Genomic DNA, 16,682 nt, shown 5'->3' with positions numbered 1-16,682 from the left:
CTCCATGTTGCCAATTTACTCAGGAGATCTTGTCTTTTTCTACTTTCTACTTCCCATGTAGATTAGATCTATGTAAGTCTCTCTTAGTGTCCTCATTGTTGTCTAAGTTCTCTGGGACTGTGGTTTGTAGGCTGGTTTTCTTTGCTTTATGTTTAAAAACCACCTATGAGTGAGTACATGTGATAACTGTCTTTCTGGGTCTGGGTTACCTCACTCAAAATAATGTTTTCTAGCTCCATCCATTTTCCTGCAAAATTCAAGCTTTCGTTATTTTTTCTATTGTGTAGTATTCCATTGTGTAAATGTACCACATTTTTCTTATCCATTCTTGGATCGAGGGGCATTTAGGTTGTTTCTAGATTCTGGTTATGACAAACAAAGCTTCTATAAACATAGTTAAACACATGCCCTTGTGGCATGATTGAGCATCCTTTGGATATATACCCAAAAGTGGTATTGCTGGGTCTTGAGGAAGGTTGTTTCCTAATTTTCTGAGAAATTGCCACACTGACATCCAAAGGGGTTGTACCAGCTTGCATTCCCACCAGCAATGAAGGAGTGTTCCCTTTCCCCCACATCCTCTCCAGCATAAGTGTCATCAGTGTTTTTGGTCTTGGCCATACTTACAGGTGTAAGATGGAATCTCAGAGTTGTTTTGATTTGCATTTCTCTGATGACTAAGGATGTTGAACATTTCCTTAAGTGTCTTTCAGCCATTTTAGATTCCTCTGTAGAGAGTTCTCTGTTTAGGTCTGTACTTCATTTTTTATTAGATTATGTGATCTTCATTTTTTTATTAGATTATGTGATCTTTTGGTGTCCAATTTCTTGAGTTCTTTGTACATTTTGGAGATCAGACCTCTGTCTGATGCGGGGTTAGTGAAGACCTTTTCCCATTCTGTAGGCTGTCGTTTTGTCCTGTTGACCATGTCCTTTGCTTTACAGAAGCTTTTCAGTTTCAGGAGGTCCCATTTATTATTTCTCTCAGTGTCTGTGCTACTGGGGTTATATTTAGGAAGTGGTTTCCTGTGCCAATGCGTTCAAGTGTACTTCCCACTTTCTCTTCTATAAGGTTCATTGTGGCTGCCTTTATGTTGAGATCTTTGATCCATTTGAACTTGAGTTTTGTGCATGGTGATAGATATGGGTCTATTTTCATTCTTTTACATGTTAATATCCAGTTATGTCAGCATCACTTGTCAAATATGCTTTCTTTTTTCCATTTGATATTTTTTGCTTCTTTATCAAAGATCAGGTGTTCGAAGATGGGTGGATTGATATCTGGGTCTCCTATTCGGTTCCATTGGTCCTCTTGTCTGTTTTTATGCCAATACTGAACAGTCCCTTGTCTTACAGAGGACTTCAGCCCTGGCCAGCAGGACATTCTCGTACTTTTCCTTGGCTACTGTCAGTCCAGTCTACTCAACAACCACACTCTGGTCACTTAAAATCGCTTAGCTTGGTCCATTTCATTGTTGTTGTTCTCTACTTTTTTTTTTCCTGTGTGAGACAGAGTCTCACTACGCAGCCCTTACAACTCAGAATTTGATATGGCTTGCAGGCACACATGGAAGGAATGCTGTACACATAATAAATAAATAGCAAAAAAAATGGCTCAGCAGTTAAGAGCACTCTTGCTCTTGCAGAGGACACTGGTGTGGTTCTCAGCACCCACATCATGACTCATAACTGCCCACAACTCAAGTTCTAAGGGATTTCACCCCCTCCTCTAAACTCTGCAGGCGTCAGGCGTGCATGTGGCACATAGACGTGCACGGAGGCAAAACACTCACAAGTCTTGCAGCCAGCTTTGCTTAACGGAAGGGATGCAATTTGACATCTTTATGGGTAGAGCATCTGGGACCTACTGGGAAAGAAGGAAGTGGTGAGGATATCTTTGGAGGCTGGCTACCACACTGAACCCTGGGGCATTCCAGATTAGAGAACAGAAAAACAAAAAGTGCTAACACGTCCATGGGAAGAAGCAGCGGAGGGATTGAGAGGAGGGGTAAGGGCTGAGCTCTTCAGCCGGCACTTGAGGCGCTCAGCCTGTGTGTTTCCTCTGTGGCTTTCCTAGAGGAACACGCAGTGCTAGAAGGCGAGCTGCTGTGCTGCGGTCTGGGACTGAGTGTGTTTCAGGAGCAGAGTGCTCGCCCTCCCAGTGGAAGTGAGGACCTGCAGTTTTAAGGTCTGGCAACTTGTTTTGTTCAACACTTCTTTTTTTTTCCTTTCTTTTTTCCATCCTTTTTTAAAAAGCATTTGTTTATTTATGTACATATTGGTTTTTCGAGACAGGGTTTCACTGTGGCTTTAGAGCCTGTCCTGGAACTAGCTCTGTAGACCAGGCTGGTCTCGAACTCACAGAGATCCACCTGCCTCTGCCTCCCGAGTGCTGGAATTAAAGGCGTGCGCCACCACCGCCCGGCTATATGTGGGTTTTTTTTTTTTTTTTTTGCATGTACATTTGGACACCTGAAAGTACTGGATCCCAGGGAACTACAGTTATAGACAGCAGTGATCCACCATGTGTGTGCTGGGATTTGAACTCAGGACCTCTGGAGAACAGCCAGTGCTCTTAACTGCTGAGCCATCTCTTCTTCAGCCCCCCCCCCCCCCCCAAGACAGGGTTTCTCTGTATAGCTTGGCTGTCCTGAAACTCACTTCAGACTGGCCTCAAACTCATAGAGATCTGCCTTCTTCTGCCCCTTGACCCACACAAAGGCATGTGCCACCACTGCTTGTCTATAAAGAGTTTCTTTTTTTTTTTTTTTTTTTCCGGACAGGGTTTCTCTGTGTAGCTTTGGACTCCGTAGCTTTGCTCTGTAGACCAGGCTGTCCTCAAACTCACAGAGATCTGCCTGCCTCTGCCTCCCAGGTGTTGGGATTAAAGGCCTGTTTCACCATTGCCCGGTTTATAAAAAGTTTCTTAAACAAGTTTTTCATAGAAACTTTATTTAGCTGGGTGGTGGTGAAGTATATATAAAAAAAAGCGGGGGTGGGGGAGAAACTTTATTTTAGCTAAATTCTGAAAAAACAAAAACAAAAACAATGTCCATGTATAACTAGCTAAACAAATGATGACATAGCTGGAGAATAGACTTCTATCCAACAATAGAAAGGGAGAACTAGGGTTTAGAGAACGACTCAACGGTTAAGAGCGCTTGTTGCAGCTTGGTGTGGTAGTGAACACTTGTAATCTTTGTACTCAGGAGGTAGAGGGAGGAGAATCTGAGTTCAAGGCCAGCCTGGTCTACAACGTGAGTTTCACAACAGTGAAGTCTATACAGAGAAACCCTGTCTCGAAAAACCCAAACCAAACCAACCAACCAAACAAACAAACAAAAAAACCCTGATAGTTGTAACAATATAAGTAAATCTTAAAAATATCTTTCTAGAGAAAAAGAATCCTTAGGACAGGCAGGGGTGACACATGTCTTTAATCTCAGCACTCAGGAAGCAGAGGCAGGTGAATCTCTGTGAGTTTGAGGCCAGCCTGGTCTATGGAGTGAGTTCCAAGACAGTCAGGGCTACACAAAGAAATTCAATCTCAAAAAAAAAAAAAAAAACGAAACAAAACATAAAACAAGAACAACAGCAGAAACAAAGAACTCAGTGAGTGAGTGAAGCCCTAGATTAGTCCCTAGTACCACAAATCAAATAGATAAATGAACACACACATAAATAATAATGATAAAAAGGAGCTGGAGGTGACCTTGAGGGTAGAGCACTTGTCTAGTAAGCTCAAGGTCCAGTGCTTGGTCCCCAGTACCACAAAGCAAATTAAAAACCCACATAGGACAATAAGTTGATCATAGATACATGCCTATGAGCATACGTGTGTGTTTGTACAAGTATGAGAAAGGAAGCAGAAGAATAGGCTTGAAACTCATGACTGCCTTCCTGTGGGAAATGCAGGAGAAAGGGTGGAGTAAGCTTCAGGCAATGAAATTGTCTTTTAGCAATGGGATATGTGTGTGTGTGTGTGTGTGTTGCTAGGGGTCAAACCCAGAATCTCATGCAAACATTGTAGGCAGACATTTCTGTCCCACCAGCCATTCCCCAAATAACCACACAGAGACTTAATATTGATTATAAATGCTCAGCCAATAGCTTAGGCTCGTTTCTAATTAGCTCTTATAATTTAAATTCACCCATTAATCTACTTCCCCAGGCTCCTTTGCCTCATGAACTTCCCATCTCATGTCTCCTCACAGCTCCTCAGACTCTACCCTTCTTCCCAGCATCCTCCTAGTCTGGTTCTCCCACCCAATCCTATCCTCTTTTATTAACCAGTGGGAGTAATGCATATTTATAGAGAATAAATATTGTTCCAAAGTAATACATGCTTTACCATTGAACTGTAACTCCATCCTGGTGCTGTCATATTTCATTTGAAATTAGAAAGAAGGTTGGCATGATGACACACACCTTTAATCCCAATATTCAGGAGTCAGAAGCAGAGGGATCGCTGTAATTTCAAAGACACCTATGACTGCATAGTGAGAGCCTGACTCAAAATAGAGTGAATATTGGTATAACTATATTTTTAATGTGTTCACAAATAACCTTCATATATAATATGCGTATTTATGTGTATTTTTTTCTAGCCAGGCTTTCTCTGTGTAACAGTGCTGGCTATCTTGGAACTCACTTTGTGGACCAGGCTGGTCTCCAACTCACAGAGACCTTCATGCCTCTGCCTCCCAAGTTTTGGGATTAAAGATGTGCGCGACCTACCTCTGCAATACCACAGCAAACGTTGTTTAGTGTATGTTTGCATAGTCATGCAGTTACTTCCCTGTGGTAGGTTCTTGGATGCAAACTGTAGGTCAGACAACACGCTCAGGTCAGGAAGATGACTCAGTGGGTGAAAGGGCGTACCCCACAAGCCTGGCAGTCTGAGTTCAAATCCTGGTGGGAGGGAAGAACTAACTCTTGTCCTCTGACTTCCACACATGTACTGGGGCACATGTGTACCCACAGTCACACACAAAAGTTTCCCTCTAGAGAGATTTCATAGAACTTTCCTTGGTGATGACGTAATTCTGTGTATGCCCTGTCTGGTTCTCATGAGCTGGCTCGTGAGCACTTGACATGAGGAAATTTTTGTTTTGTTTTGTTTTTTTGAGACAGGGTTTCTCTGTAACTTTGGAGCCTGTCCTGGAGCTAGCTCTTGTACACCAGGCAGGCCTCAAACTCACAGAGATCCTCCTGCCTCTGCCTCCCGAGTGCTGACATGATGAAATTCTAAGGATGAAATTTGAAATTGTATCTAAACAATCTAGTTCAGTGTGGCTCCTGCAGGTCTAGGGTCTTGGAAACATCGTGTCTCTGGTCAGGATCTCTTGGTATCAGTTAGTGCTCCACCACGTTTCAGAGTCCAAGGGACAGGCGCAGAGAATGTGAGTCACGGGTGCTCTGAGCCCCCACGACTGCTTCTACCTGCCTGTTTATTTCACGCCAGTGGTGGATTTCCTCCAGCAAAGTTTCTGTGGCTGAAACGTATGAAAGTCCACAGTACAGGCTTCCTAGACGCTTCCGGGTCAGAGGAGCCAAAATGAATGGGCAGGAGGAGGGGCACAGGCTATTGGTAGGACAGCTGTGCCTTTGGCTAGAGCAACCCAGGGCTATGTATTGGGGGCTTGTCTGTATAAAAGGCTCTGAAAAAGGTGACCGACCATAAGGCACCGACTGCCATCAGTATCTTGAGAACCGTTTTTCTCTCTTGTAGGGTAAAGTCCCCAAAGCAGTCATCAACATCAAGGACTTGAATGCCACCTTCCAGACAGAGAAGATAGGACATCCCCACGGTCTGCAGATCACCTACAGGAAAGAGGACCACACCCGGAATCTCTTTGTGTATCATGACAGTGGGAAGGTGAGATGGCTCAAGTAGTTTCTGCATTCTCCGGCATGGCGCCCAGTCCTTTGGGATCTGCTCCCGCCTCCACTGCACAGTTCATCGCGTGCTCACTCAGCTGCCCCTGAGACCTCCCTGCTGCGGCTGCTGAGGCTGCAACGGCTGCTGCTTGCCTTTGTCTAGTTCCACCTTGTAATGCAGCAGAGATCTGAGGAAGGAAGGCAGAGGAGATGTGGGAGATGACCCTTTCAAGTACTGGGAACATAGCTGGGCTACCTAGGCAGTACTATTCAGCACAGTAGCTGGGCAGTGCGCAGTCATCAGCGAGAGAAAAGTTAGCGGACGGGACCATGGGCCAGAAATGGCAAATCTGAGGCTTGTGGTGGCACACACCAGGCCCTGGCACTCAGGAGGCAAAGTCAGGAGGATCTCTGTGAGTTTGAGGCCAGCCTGCTCTATATAATGACTTGCATGTCAGCAAGGACTACCTAGTGAGACAACAGCAACACACCACACACACACATACACACACACAACAACAACAACAACAAACAAATGAACAAATGAAGAAATGGCAAGTCCAGGTAGGGCTGGAGATTGTGATTTGGGAGGAAAGGTGGATAGACTGGGCCAGGGCTTTTTTTTTTTCCATGTGCCACACACTGGACCGATGTTACCTAAGACCTTGTGAGCCTTGGGGCTGGAAGAATGGCTCAGTGTGGCATTTGCTGCTTTTGGAGAGGACCTAGGTTCAGTTCCCAACACCCACATGCTGGTTCACAACAGTCTATAACTTCAGTTCCAGAGTAGCCAGTGCCCTCTTCTGGCCTCTGTGGGTATGAGGAGGCACTTATGTGGTACATAGACATCAGAGCAAATCTTTCAGCCTCCTCATCCCAAATTCCTGGGAGAGAGCATACCTGATAAATCCAGTCCAGCCTCTGTAACAGTCCAGCTCCTGTAGCCAAGACAGGGTGGGGCTTGTAGGGTGTGGAGTTGAGGATCAGGGTGCGGCAGTTCTCAGAGGAGAAAAACTTGAAAAGGAGAAATGCCTGAGAATCTATTCCAGAGTCTAAGCTAACCTATGGGGTGGGTGGTCTGTGGTAGGTAAGGGGGGGAAGGCAGGAGGGAGGAGGAGCACGAGGTGATGTGAGTTTGGGGGGTGAGTGGCAGGTATGCAGGACAGGTGCACTGCAGAACCTAGGACATGTTACTGTCTGTGCACCAGGGACTATTGAGTATTTTTATATTTTATTTATATATATAAATGCATATTTTAATATGTAAAATTTTTTGTTTATATATTTACATTTTATATAACTTTATATTTATATTTTAAGTTATGATACTTGGTTGATAGCAACTCTTAGGACTAGCAGACCCAGGTCCTTATGCAAGGTCTCAGGTCGGAGGAGATTTAGTGTTTAGAATACTTGGAGACATCCCAGTGCAAAATGACACATTGCATTACATTCTTGGCACTATCTTACCCTGTGTTTCATTTTGCTGTTTTATGTATATAGGTATAGGTATTTTGTCTGTGTGTATTATCTCTAAACTGTATGCATGCACTGACTGTGGAGGTCAAAAGAGGTCATCAGATCCCTTGGAACGCGAATTACAGATGGCTACAAGCTGCCAGTGAGTCCTGGGAATCAAACCCAGACCCTTTGCAAGAACAGCCAGTGCTCTCAACCCCTGAGTCCTCCAGCCCCTTGCTCTGTATTGAAGCTACTAATTGTCTCAGTATAAGTTTTCTTCTGGTTTGTTTTAGGCAGGGTTTCACTATGTAGCTCTAGCTGTCCTAGAACTCACTATGTAGACCAGGCTGGCTTCAAGTGCATATAGATTTACCTATCTCTGCCTGCTGAGTACTGGGATTTAAAGGTGTGTGCTACCATGCCCGGCCTCGTAAAAATTTTAAAGGAAAATTTCTCTAGGGAAAAAAGAGAGAAAGACAGACAGAAAGGAAGGAAGAACTGAAGAAAAGATGGATGTGGTGATAATAATTCTAGTACTTGGGAGGTAGAGGTAGGAGGCTCACAAAAAGGTTCAAATGTGGGCTACATGGCAAGAGCCTGTATCAAAAATAACAATAAAATAGAAGGTGTGGTAGTGCACACCTGCAGTCCCAGTACCTGGGAGGGAGAAGCAGGAGAATCAGCAGTTCAAGGCCAACCTCTGCTACTTAACTGTTTGAGGAGGCCAGCTTAGGCTACATGATTGTATCTAAAAAACAAAAGCAAACAAACAAAAAAGTAAAAAGGGCTCTGGAGATACATATTAGCTGTAGCGGGCTTGCCTAAATAATGTAAAAAAGAGTTGGGTGGTGGTGGCACAGGCCTTTAGTCCCAGCACTCAGGAGACAGAGGCAGGCAGAGCTCTGTGAGTTCGAGGCCAGTCTGGTCTACAAGAGCTAGTTCCAGGACAGGCTCTAAAGTTACAGAGAAACCCTGTCTCGAAAAAAACAGGAAAAAAAATACTGTAAAAAGAGGCAGAGTCTGTCTGGAGAGATGGCTCGGCAGTCAAGAACACTTGCTGTTCTTGCAGAGGACCTGAGTTCAGTTTCCAGTGCTCACATGATGGCTACAGTCACAGGGTTCCGAGGCTCTCTTCGATCCTCTGCAGGCAGCACACACACTCTTGGGGGCACATGTGTACACGTAGGCCCTCACACATACCCGTAAAGTGAACGAAGAAAGGAGAAGGATGTCTGATCAGAGAGCAGCTGAGAAAGCCATGGACCATCTCCAGGTGAGATGATGCTGCCCCACGGTCATGAGGGATGTATTCTCTCACTGTGGCAATACAAAAGTTCATCTAGTTGTGGCCTGTGTGCATCCCAGGTCCTGAGTCTCTCTGATGGAGGAATGTCTCTATATGTAACCCACACACACCCAAAGACCAAAGAAGTATGTGTGTCCCCACAGCCCCGAGAGTCTTAGGGTGAAGGGATGTAGTCTCAGGCCCACTCCACACCAATGAGCCTCCTAATAGGAATCCAGGTGATTCTCAGAAACGTTAGGAAGTATACTAAGCCATGTGTGCAGGTCACACTGGCCTTTTTCCGTGGCTGGGAGCTTTTCCTGTTGGTTACTTCCGACTAGCTCAGGGCAGCCCCCTGGGCTCTGACATCGTCCTCTCCAGATGTCTCTAAATGGGACTGTGTGATGCATATGTTGGCTGAACGCACTTGTGTGTACTGTAGCCGTGTTGCCTATGGCCCTGCCACCAGGGTCCTCCCACATCCACCCATCTCACCACTGTGTGTACTTTGGATTTTCCCTGGCAGGAGATAGTGGATTGGTTCAACGCTCTCCGTGCGGCCCGCCTGCAATACCTAAAATTGGCCTTTCCTGATCTCCCGGAGTCTGAGGTGAGCTAAATGTGGGCTTGGCTTCTGAGTCTCTCATCCCTTCCCTTTTTTCTTTTCTTCCTCTCTCCAGACCCCTAAGATACTCAGAGGCTAGACTAGGCTTATTTATAAAGCCCAGGGAAACTGGAGAATTTGAACATCTTTCTGATCTCTCCCACTACAATGTGCAGATGAGCCCTACATACTGTAGACGAAGTGCTTTTGACCCATCTCAGCTCATAGCTCTTGCTAGACAGTAATTACTTAGAACAGGCAAATGGGCTGGGTGATCATTCCTGTTACACGAGTAATGGACCAGGCCCTTCCCTGGCTATCCCCGCTGTGTGCTGTGATGCCCTGTCCTTGGGAAGATTGGGGCCCTCCTTATCACAGGATTATATCTGCCTGTGCTGGCAAAGATAGCAGTAAGCTGAGAAGTTCATTTTGATTGTCCCTAGACAAGTGGGACCTCTATTTCCTGATGGAGAAGCTGTAATGACATGGGCAGAGGATGATGTTTTAAGTCAGTAGGCCTAGGCTCTCATGGATGCTCTGTCTCTGACATGCTATGTAACCCTTAGAGGTCACAGGCCTTTCTTTCAGAAAGATGGTCATTGGCCCACGTCTCCTTGAGGTTCCCTCTACCTATGAAGTTCTGTAATTGAGGATGTGGGATTGCTTTTTTTTTTTTGATAGTGTTGTTTATTTAAGACAGTCTCAGTGTAGCCCAGGCTGGCCTAGAACTCACTCTGTAGACCAGGCTGGCCTGGAACTCACAGAGATCTACCTGCCTCTGCCTCCTGAGTGCTGGGATCAAAGGTGTTCACTTACTACTATGCCAGCCTCGAGGACGTTTAAGCTTCCAATTAAAAGGATTGTTGTTTAAGTGATAGGGACAAAGGTACCATGCTGATCCTTGGATCTGTCTGTCTGTCTTTTTGACAGAATCTTCTATAATCAAGGCTGGCCCAGAACTAACTACGTAACTAAGAATGACCTTGAACTCCTAACCTCTACCTCCCAAATGCTGACATTACAGGTCCACTTGCCACACCTGAAATCCTGAACTTTCTTTTCCTTGGGTTTTTTCCTTTCCTTTCTTTCTTTTTTAAGTTTTGACATATGTTTATTTATTCTGTGTGTGCACTAACCCATCTTATCAGCCTTAATCCTGGGGTTTCGTGTGTGTGTGTGTGTGTGTGTGTGTGTGTGTGTGTGTGTGTAAGCCAGAAGTCAGCCTCATGTGTCACTCCTTAGCTGCCCACCCACCTTTATTTTCTTGAGAGAATCTCTCTTCATTGGCTTGGGCTCTCCCATCAGGCTAGGCTGGCTGGCCAGAGAGACCAAAGGACCCTCCTATCTGTGTCCCCCCAGTGCTGAGATTACCACACTCACAACGATGCTCAGATTTTTTGATGGATGCTGTTGCTCAAAGTTGGGTCCCCAGGCTTGCACGGCAAACATTTTACCCCCGGGACCATCTCCTCAGCCTGATCCTTAGTCTCATCTGTTAGGCCTTCATTAAAGTCTAAATGTTCCTCAATTCCCAGGGTTTACAGGGAACTGAGTTCCCGGGATAGGGTCGACTTCAGGCCTAGTGATGTAGCCATTGAGAAGTTCCCTAGACACAGTTTCAGCAAGGCTAGGGGGTCAGGGCTCAAAGCTGAAGTCACTATGCTTTGTCAGCTCCCCCCTCCCCAGCTGGCTGCTGCTGGCTCAGTGAGTCCAGAGTGCTGACCGCAGCTGACCCAGCAGAGGGGAGGGGATGAAGCAAGTGCTCAGCCTTGTTTAATCCAGCCTGGCTTCCCATGTTTGCTAAGTTGTGTGGAAGAAGTTAGTCTTTGACCAGTGTCCTCCGTGTTCCCTTCATCCGCCTTTACCGTCCCTGCCCTGCCTGCCCCTCTTTCTTGTCTTCCCTATGATTAGGGGTGGCTTAAGAATTTGGTGCCGGAAACCAATGTTTTTTGCAGGGTTATAATGGTTTCATCTGAAATGCCGTGTGGGTCAATAGTAAAGCGCTTGTCTAGTTTGTGTTAGACCTCGAGTCCCATTCTCAGCACAAGGGAGAAAAGCTAGGCTTGGTGGCCTAGAATCCCATCACTCCGGAGGCTGAGGTGGGAGGATTGTTGAAGGTTTGAGGGCCAGCCTGGGCCACATAGTGAGCTCAAAGTCAGGCCAGCTTGGGATACACAGGAAACGTGTCGGGGGCGGGCGAAGGAAAGAAAGGAGGAACGGAGGGAGGAAATGATAAAAGTACACAAAATGTCCCTGTAGTCAGAGAGCCCAGTGTGCTGCCCAGCAAGTGACATCACCCCTAAGCTTTGGGGTGCCCATCCGTCATGTCACCATGGCCCCATGCCACCTGCCAGGCTATCATGAAAACAGACTGAGCCAGTTTCTGAAGTACAGGAAAGAGTCCTGAAGGGAACTCCAGCCAACAGGTGGCTTCCCTTGTTTCTCTTGCTCCCCTCGGCCTAGACTAGCCCTGAGCTGGCTCATATTCAGAATACAGAACATGGGGGGGAGGCGGCTTGAGAATAAATCCTATAGACTATGTCTAAGGAGAAATGGAATAGTCTAGTGTAGATTTTCATTGCAGGCCGCAACTTCTCTCTTGCTTCCTCAGCTTTGCCCCCTGAAACTCCAGGGATCCTGCTGCTGTTCCTGGCATCTGGGTTGCCATTTGAAGTCCTAGATTTGTCTGGTTCTCCTTTCCCCACTTCTAGGAAGCACAGGAAGTCATGGTCAATCTCTGGGAACTTCTCTGAGCATAGGAAAGCGGGCTGTGAGGGCTGGTGGGGATCAGGAAATGGAGACAGAAGCCTTACCAAGTAGCAGCTGGTCAAGGCTATGGTGCTAACATTCTGGTCTCCTATTGCCCAATCCACAGTTTTCTCTATTTGTCCACCCTGGCATCACCTCTTCCTGGCCTGTGTCACATTCTGTGACCAGGTCTCATCTGGCACGGTGGGGCGTCTGGGCAAAGGGCTCTGCTATCTTTACATGTCGGTAGCATTCTGTGATGGTACAGGCCTGCTGCCTGCCAACCCTGAGTGTGAATCCCACCTCTGTATGTTAGCAGTCACGTGACTTCCATAAAGTCTCCACTCATGCCTCTATGGCCTAGTTTCTTAGTGAGTGTGTTGAGGCTGATAAAATCTACTACCCAGGGGGGTCGGGATTGTACCCAGAGCCTGCTACAAATAGGTGGGGATTCCCTCCTCCTGCTCCTACTACCCAGGGGGCGGGGGTCAGGGATTGTACCCTGAATCTGCTACAGCAGGCAGGTGGGTTTTCCCTTCTTCTGATCTTCTTCTGTTTGGTTGTTTGAGATAAGATTTTTCTATGTAGCCCTAGCTATCTTGAAACTCACTCTGTAGACCATGCTGTCCTCAAACTCAAAGATCTGCCTGCCTCTCTGCCTCCCAAGTCCTGGTTATCAAAGGCATTGGCGCCGGGCGGTGGTGGCGCACACCTTTAATCCCAGCACTCGGGAGGCAGAGGCAGGTGGATCTCTGTGAGTTCGAGACCTGCCTGGTCTACAGAGCTAGTTCCAGGACAGGCTCCAAAATCACAGAGAAACCCTGTCTCAAAAAACAAAAACAAAATATAACAAACAAACAAAAAAAAAATCAAAGGCATTCGCCACCGTGCCTGTCGACAAGTGAGTCTCTTGACAGCCTTGCCTGCATCTATAATCTGGGATGAATGAAGTATTTAAGTCATGACTGCACCATGCTGGACAACTACAGATGAATCAGGGCTTGTGCACTGGCTTTGCTGAACTATTTGCACTACACTCAGCACACACTCCAAATATGACCCATCAGCCATGAGGACGCTCCCTTCTCCACTCCAAACTTCTCCTGGCTCTGACTAGGGAGTCAGCCTTGTCTCTCCTTGCAGCTCGTGCCTCTCATCACCAGGAACTACCTCAAACAAGGCTTCATGGAGAAGACCGGTCCAAAGGTAAATTTTCTGGATTATTTAACGTGGTCCTATCCCAACCACCCATAAAGCAGAAAAGCATGGATGGGAGCGGGAAGGAGGGCTGAAGAGAGAGGAAGAGGAAGAATGCCAGTATCTGTGGGTCTCTATTGAGGGACGGAGTAGGGACCAGGAGTTGGCTGCTGTGTGAAGCCCGCATTGCTCCCGCGGTTTCTTCCCCTCGGGTACCACTTTATCATCTTCATCAGTGTCTTCCCTCTGTGACCATCAGACTTCAGCTAACCCTGGGAAAGCAGTGCTGAGTAGGAATCCCCTAGAGAGACAGCTCTGAGCGCTAGGCGTCCATCAAGACAGAGCAAGGGAGACAGCCTGAAAAAAAAACATGACCCTGTATCCTGTCTCCTCCCCCTCACCAGGGCCTGTGCTTTCCCTATTATCTCTCCTATCTAAGGAGGAAGAGGAGCTGCCCCCGAGGGGAGGAGCCTGGGGTTTCCTATGAGCCAGACAAGGGTTGTACAAACCCAGATTCTTAGGCTGAGGCCGAAGAATGCAAGCTAGCTTGGCCTACAAATCAAACTCAAAGTCAGTCTGCACCGCTTAGTGAGCACCCCCTCCCATCTCAAAATAAAACAAATAATAAGGTGAGGTGGGGGTGAGGTGTATCGCTCAAGGTAAAGGGCTTGCTTAGCATGTGGAAGGTCGGGTTCAGTGTAAAAATACAATCATAATGTGTTACAGGATGACTGTTAGGAGGACCCTGAAAGGTGTTGGGGGACAGTGTAAAAGAAAACTTTAGGAGCCAGGTGGTGCCTGTAATCCCAGCAAGGCAGGTGGATCTCTGAGTTCAAGGCCAGCCTGATCTACAGAATGAGATCCAAGACAGTCAAGACAATAAGACAATACAGAGAAACCTTGTCTCAAAAAAAAAAAAAAGAAAGAAAGAAAGAAAGAAAGAAAGAGAAAGAAAAGGAAAGGAAAGGAAAAAAGAAAAAAAGGAAGAGAAAGAAAGGAAGAAAGAAATCCTCAGGAGTTGAAAATGTGGTCAAATGGTGGTTGGTGTACAGGCTCCTTCCCTCAGAAACCAGGCACACAGGCTTTCGCCTCAGGCCTTTCTCTCCCCTGACCTAGGCTGCACTTTCAACTTTGTGAGTCGGAGCCACTTCTGACTTCCCTGGCTTCCTTTTTCTGAGACTTCTTTGTCACAGTCCGAGAAAGAGGGAAGTGCCCCTTCACTCCTAGGCAGCACCTAGCAGTGCAGAACAAAGCAAGGGGCAGAGAGGGGCTGGGCTGAGCCCTCAAGAGTCTGAGCAGAAGCTGGCTCCTTTCATTCCAGCACTTGTGAGGCAGAAGTTGGGGGAATCCCTGCAAGTTCCAGACCAGCCAGCACTACACAGTGAGACCCTGTCTCAAAACAAACAAACAACAAACAAACAAACAACCCAGAGTCTGAGGAGGTGTTCAGGCGTGTGGACCCTAGAACCAGTTTGGCTGGACTCCAATCTCAGCCCTGCTCTAAAGCTGGGGAGGGTGTGCATGCCTAGGAACTGGCCCCAGGGAGACACTCCCAGTGTCGGGTTGCAGAAATCAGGCTGGAGAACCAGGGCAATGACCTCTTCTCTGAGCTGGCCCTGACCTCTGTGCCTGGCTTAGCCAAGTCTGGTAAAGAGGTTCCTCCTTTTGCAGCACAGAGAACCCTTCAAGAAAAGATGGTTTGCTCTGGATCCCTTGGAGAGGAGGCTGCTGTATTATAAGAACCCTCTGGTAAGAGCCATCCCCGATTCCCTCCTTAGCATGGTCCCAGTCAGAGGGGCTTATGCTGATCTCAGAATATACAGAAAGGCCGGCTCTCAGAATCCCAGGACAGGGGAACCTGTAACAGGAAAGCCTGTACCCCAGATTTCCCACTCAGCTCTGTTCAGGATCCCCAGTGCTGGCAGCTGTTCTTAAGGTAAGGTGGAACCAACCACTCCCTTGTAACCAGGAGGTTTGGAGTAGAGCGGTTAGGCTTGTGGGCTCAGGAACCGGTTTGCCTGGAGTCTGGGCTCTAGTCTCAGCCCTGCTAGTGTAGAGCCATGCCCTGGGCAGGGTATGCACTTAGCTTGCCATGCTGCCTTTCCCTTCTGACCAAAATATTGGCTTACCACCATGAATGCCTTGCTCAGAAGGGGCCGTGGTGAGTATACAAGTTGCTAACATGTAAACCACTTGAGCTGGGGCTGGGGCACCAGCCTGTAATCCCAGCCACAGGGGAGGCTGAGACAGTTGGATTGCAAATTCAAAGACTTCCTGGGCTTCAGAATAAATTCAAGGCCAACCTGTGTAACTTAGAGAGACTCAAAATTAAAAATTAAAAAGAGATAGAGGGCGGGGATTAAGCTCAGCAGTAGAGGACTTGCCTATTGTTTTGAGACTCTATGCTCAATCCCCAATGCCTAAAGCAAAGCGAGAACCCAGCCTTTGAGTCCCCAGTGCCTGGTCTAGTCTCTGCGTGTTGGTGTTTTCAGCAGACTAGTATGCAATGTCCGTGAGGTTTTAATTTGAAGTCACACCTGGCAATGGCGTGCACACGCCTCTTTACCCAGCTTGACCTTGGGCCTGGCAGGGCTGGTTAACCACGTGCCTTCCATTTTCAGGATGCTTTCGAGCAGGGCCAGGTTGTCCTGGGAAGCCAAGAGCAGGGGTATGAAGTATGCGAAGACCTGCCCAGGGGCATCCGAGGGAATCGCTGGAAGGTCGGACTCACTGTCCTCACTCCAGAGCGGAAGTTCATCTTCACCTGCCCCAGTGAGAAGGAACAGCGAGAATGGCTGGAGAGTCTGCAGGATGTCCTGTCCAGCCCCCGGTCGCCCCTCCACCTCCTCAGTGAGAAGCAGGGGTGGGGGTGGGCTTGGGGGTTCTTTTGGTTGAGGGCAGAAAAGGGCTCTGTCACTGTGGTCCCAGAAGGGCCTGACTCAGCGTTTGGAGTTGCCCTTACTTCCTGCCAGAGAAAAGCACACGCATTGCACATTCTTGCCAGAAAGTCCCCTCTGCACCAAGTTCCTCTATGCAGCTGTCCTCATGAGCTTCAGGCGGAGTCTGGCCCTAGCAGAACTGTGGAGGCTGGCGATACCAAGCTCTCAGATTCCCCGCACTCTTGTCCTTTCTCTCATAAGTGCTGGCCTGGTATCCCTAGCAGAGGTCGCCCTGCCAGCCGCCCCCCCAGGATTCTGGATTCCTCCCCACTCAGTAGGAAGGCTATTTTTAGTGTTCTCCCTGTCCTCAAGCCTTTATTTTGCTGTCTCCCTCCCCTGCTCCTTCTTTTCACACCGCCTGTGTCACAAGGAGACTGTTCCCCTTTGTTGACAACCCCACGAGAAGCAGAGATGTGCTGAGTTCAGGAGGAGGAAACATCTGGCCCAAAGCCGAGCTTCTGGGGCGGAAAGGAAAAAGTTCTCTGTTTGGAAAAGTACAGACTGAACAGGTGACCCCAACAGTCCCAGGGGGAAGCCCTTGTGCCTTCCTAGACTCACCAGTATAAAC

At 47.5% G+C, this 16,682-nt stretch overlaps 1 protein-coding gene across 3 annotated transcripts in view; it reads left to right on the top strand.

The window, feature by feature from the left end:
• The window catches only part of Adap2 (ArfGAP with dual PH domains 2), a 28,476-nt gene that overhangs the window by 9,187 nt on the left and 2,607 nt on the right, over positions 1 to 16,682 (top strand). For all 3 annotated transcript variants that reach the window (XM_050128815.1, XM_050128818.1, XM_050128816.1), the window contains 5 exons: positions 5,732 to 5,878; positions 9,153 to 9,236; positions 13,122 to 13,184; positions 14,847 to 14,924; positions 15,797 to 16,025. In XM_050128815.1, the coding sequence (XP_049984772.1) occupies positions 5,732 to 5,878; positions 9,153 to 9,236; positions 13,122 to 13,184; positions 14,847 to 14,924; positions 15,797 to 16,025 (601 nt within the window). The remainder of the gene's footprint in view (positions 1 to 5,731; positions 5,879 to 9,152; positions 9,237 to 13,121; positions 13,185 to 14,846; positions 14,925 to 15,796; positions 16,026 to 16,682) is intronic.

Source organism: Alexandromys fortis, unplaced genomic scaffold (genome assembly GCF_014885135.2).
Source record: "Alexandromys fortis isolate MF-2015 unplaced genomic scaffold, M_Fortis_MF-2015_v1.1 scaffold_80, whole genome shotgun sequence".
Classification (NCBI taxonomy): Eukaryota; Metazoa; Chordata; class Mammalia; order Rodentia; family Cricetidae; genus Alexandromys; species Alexandromys fortis.
This window is presented reverse-complemented; position numbering and strand designations above follow the sequence as displayed.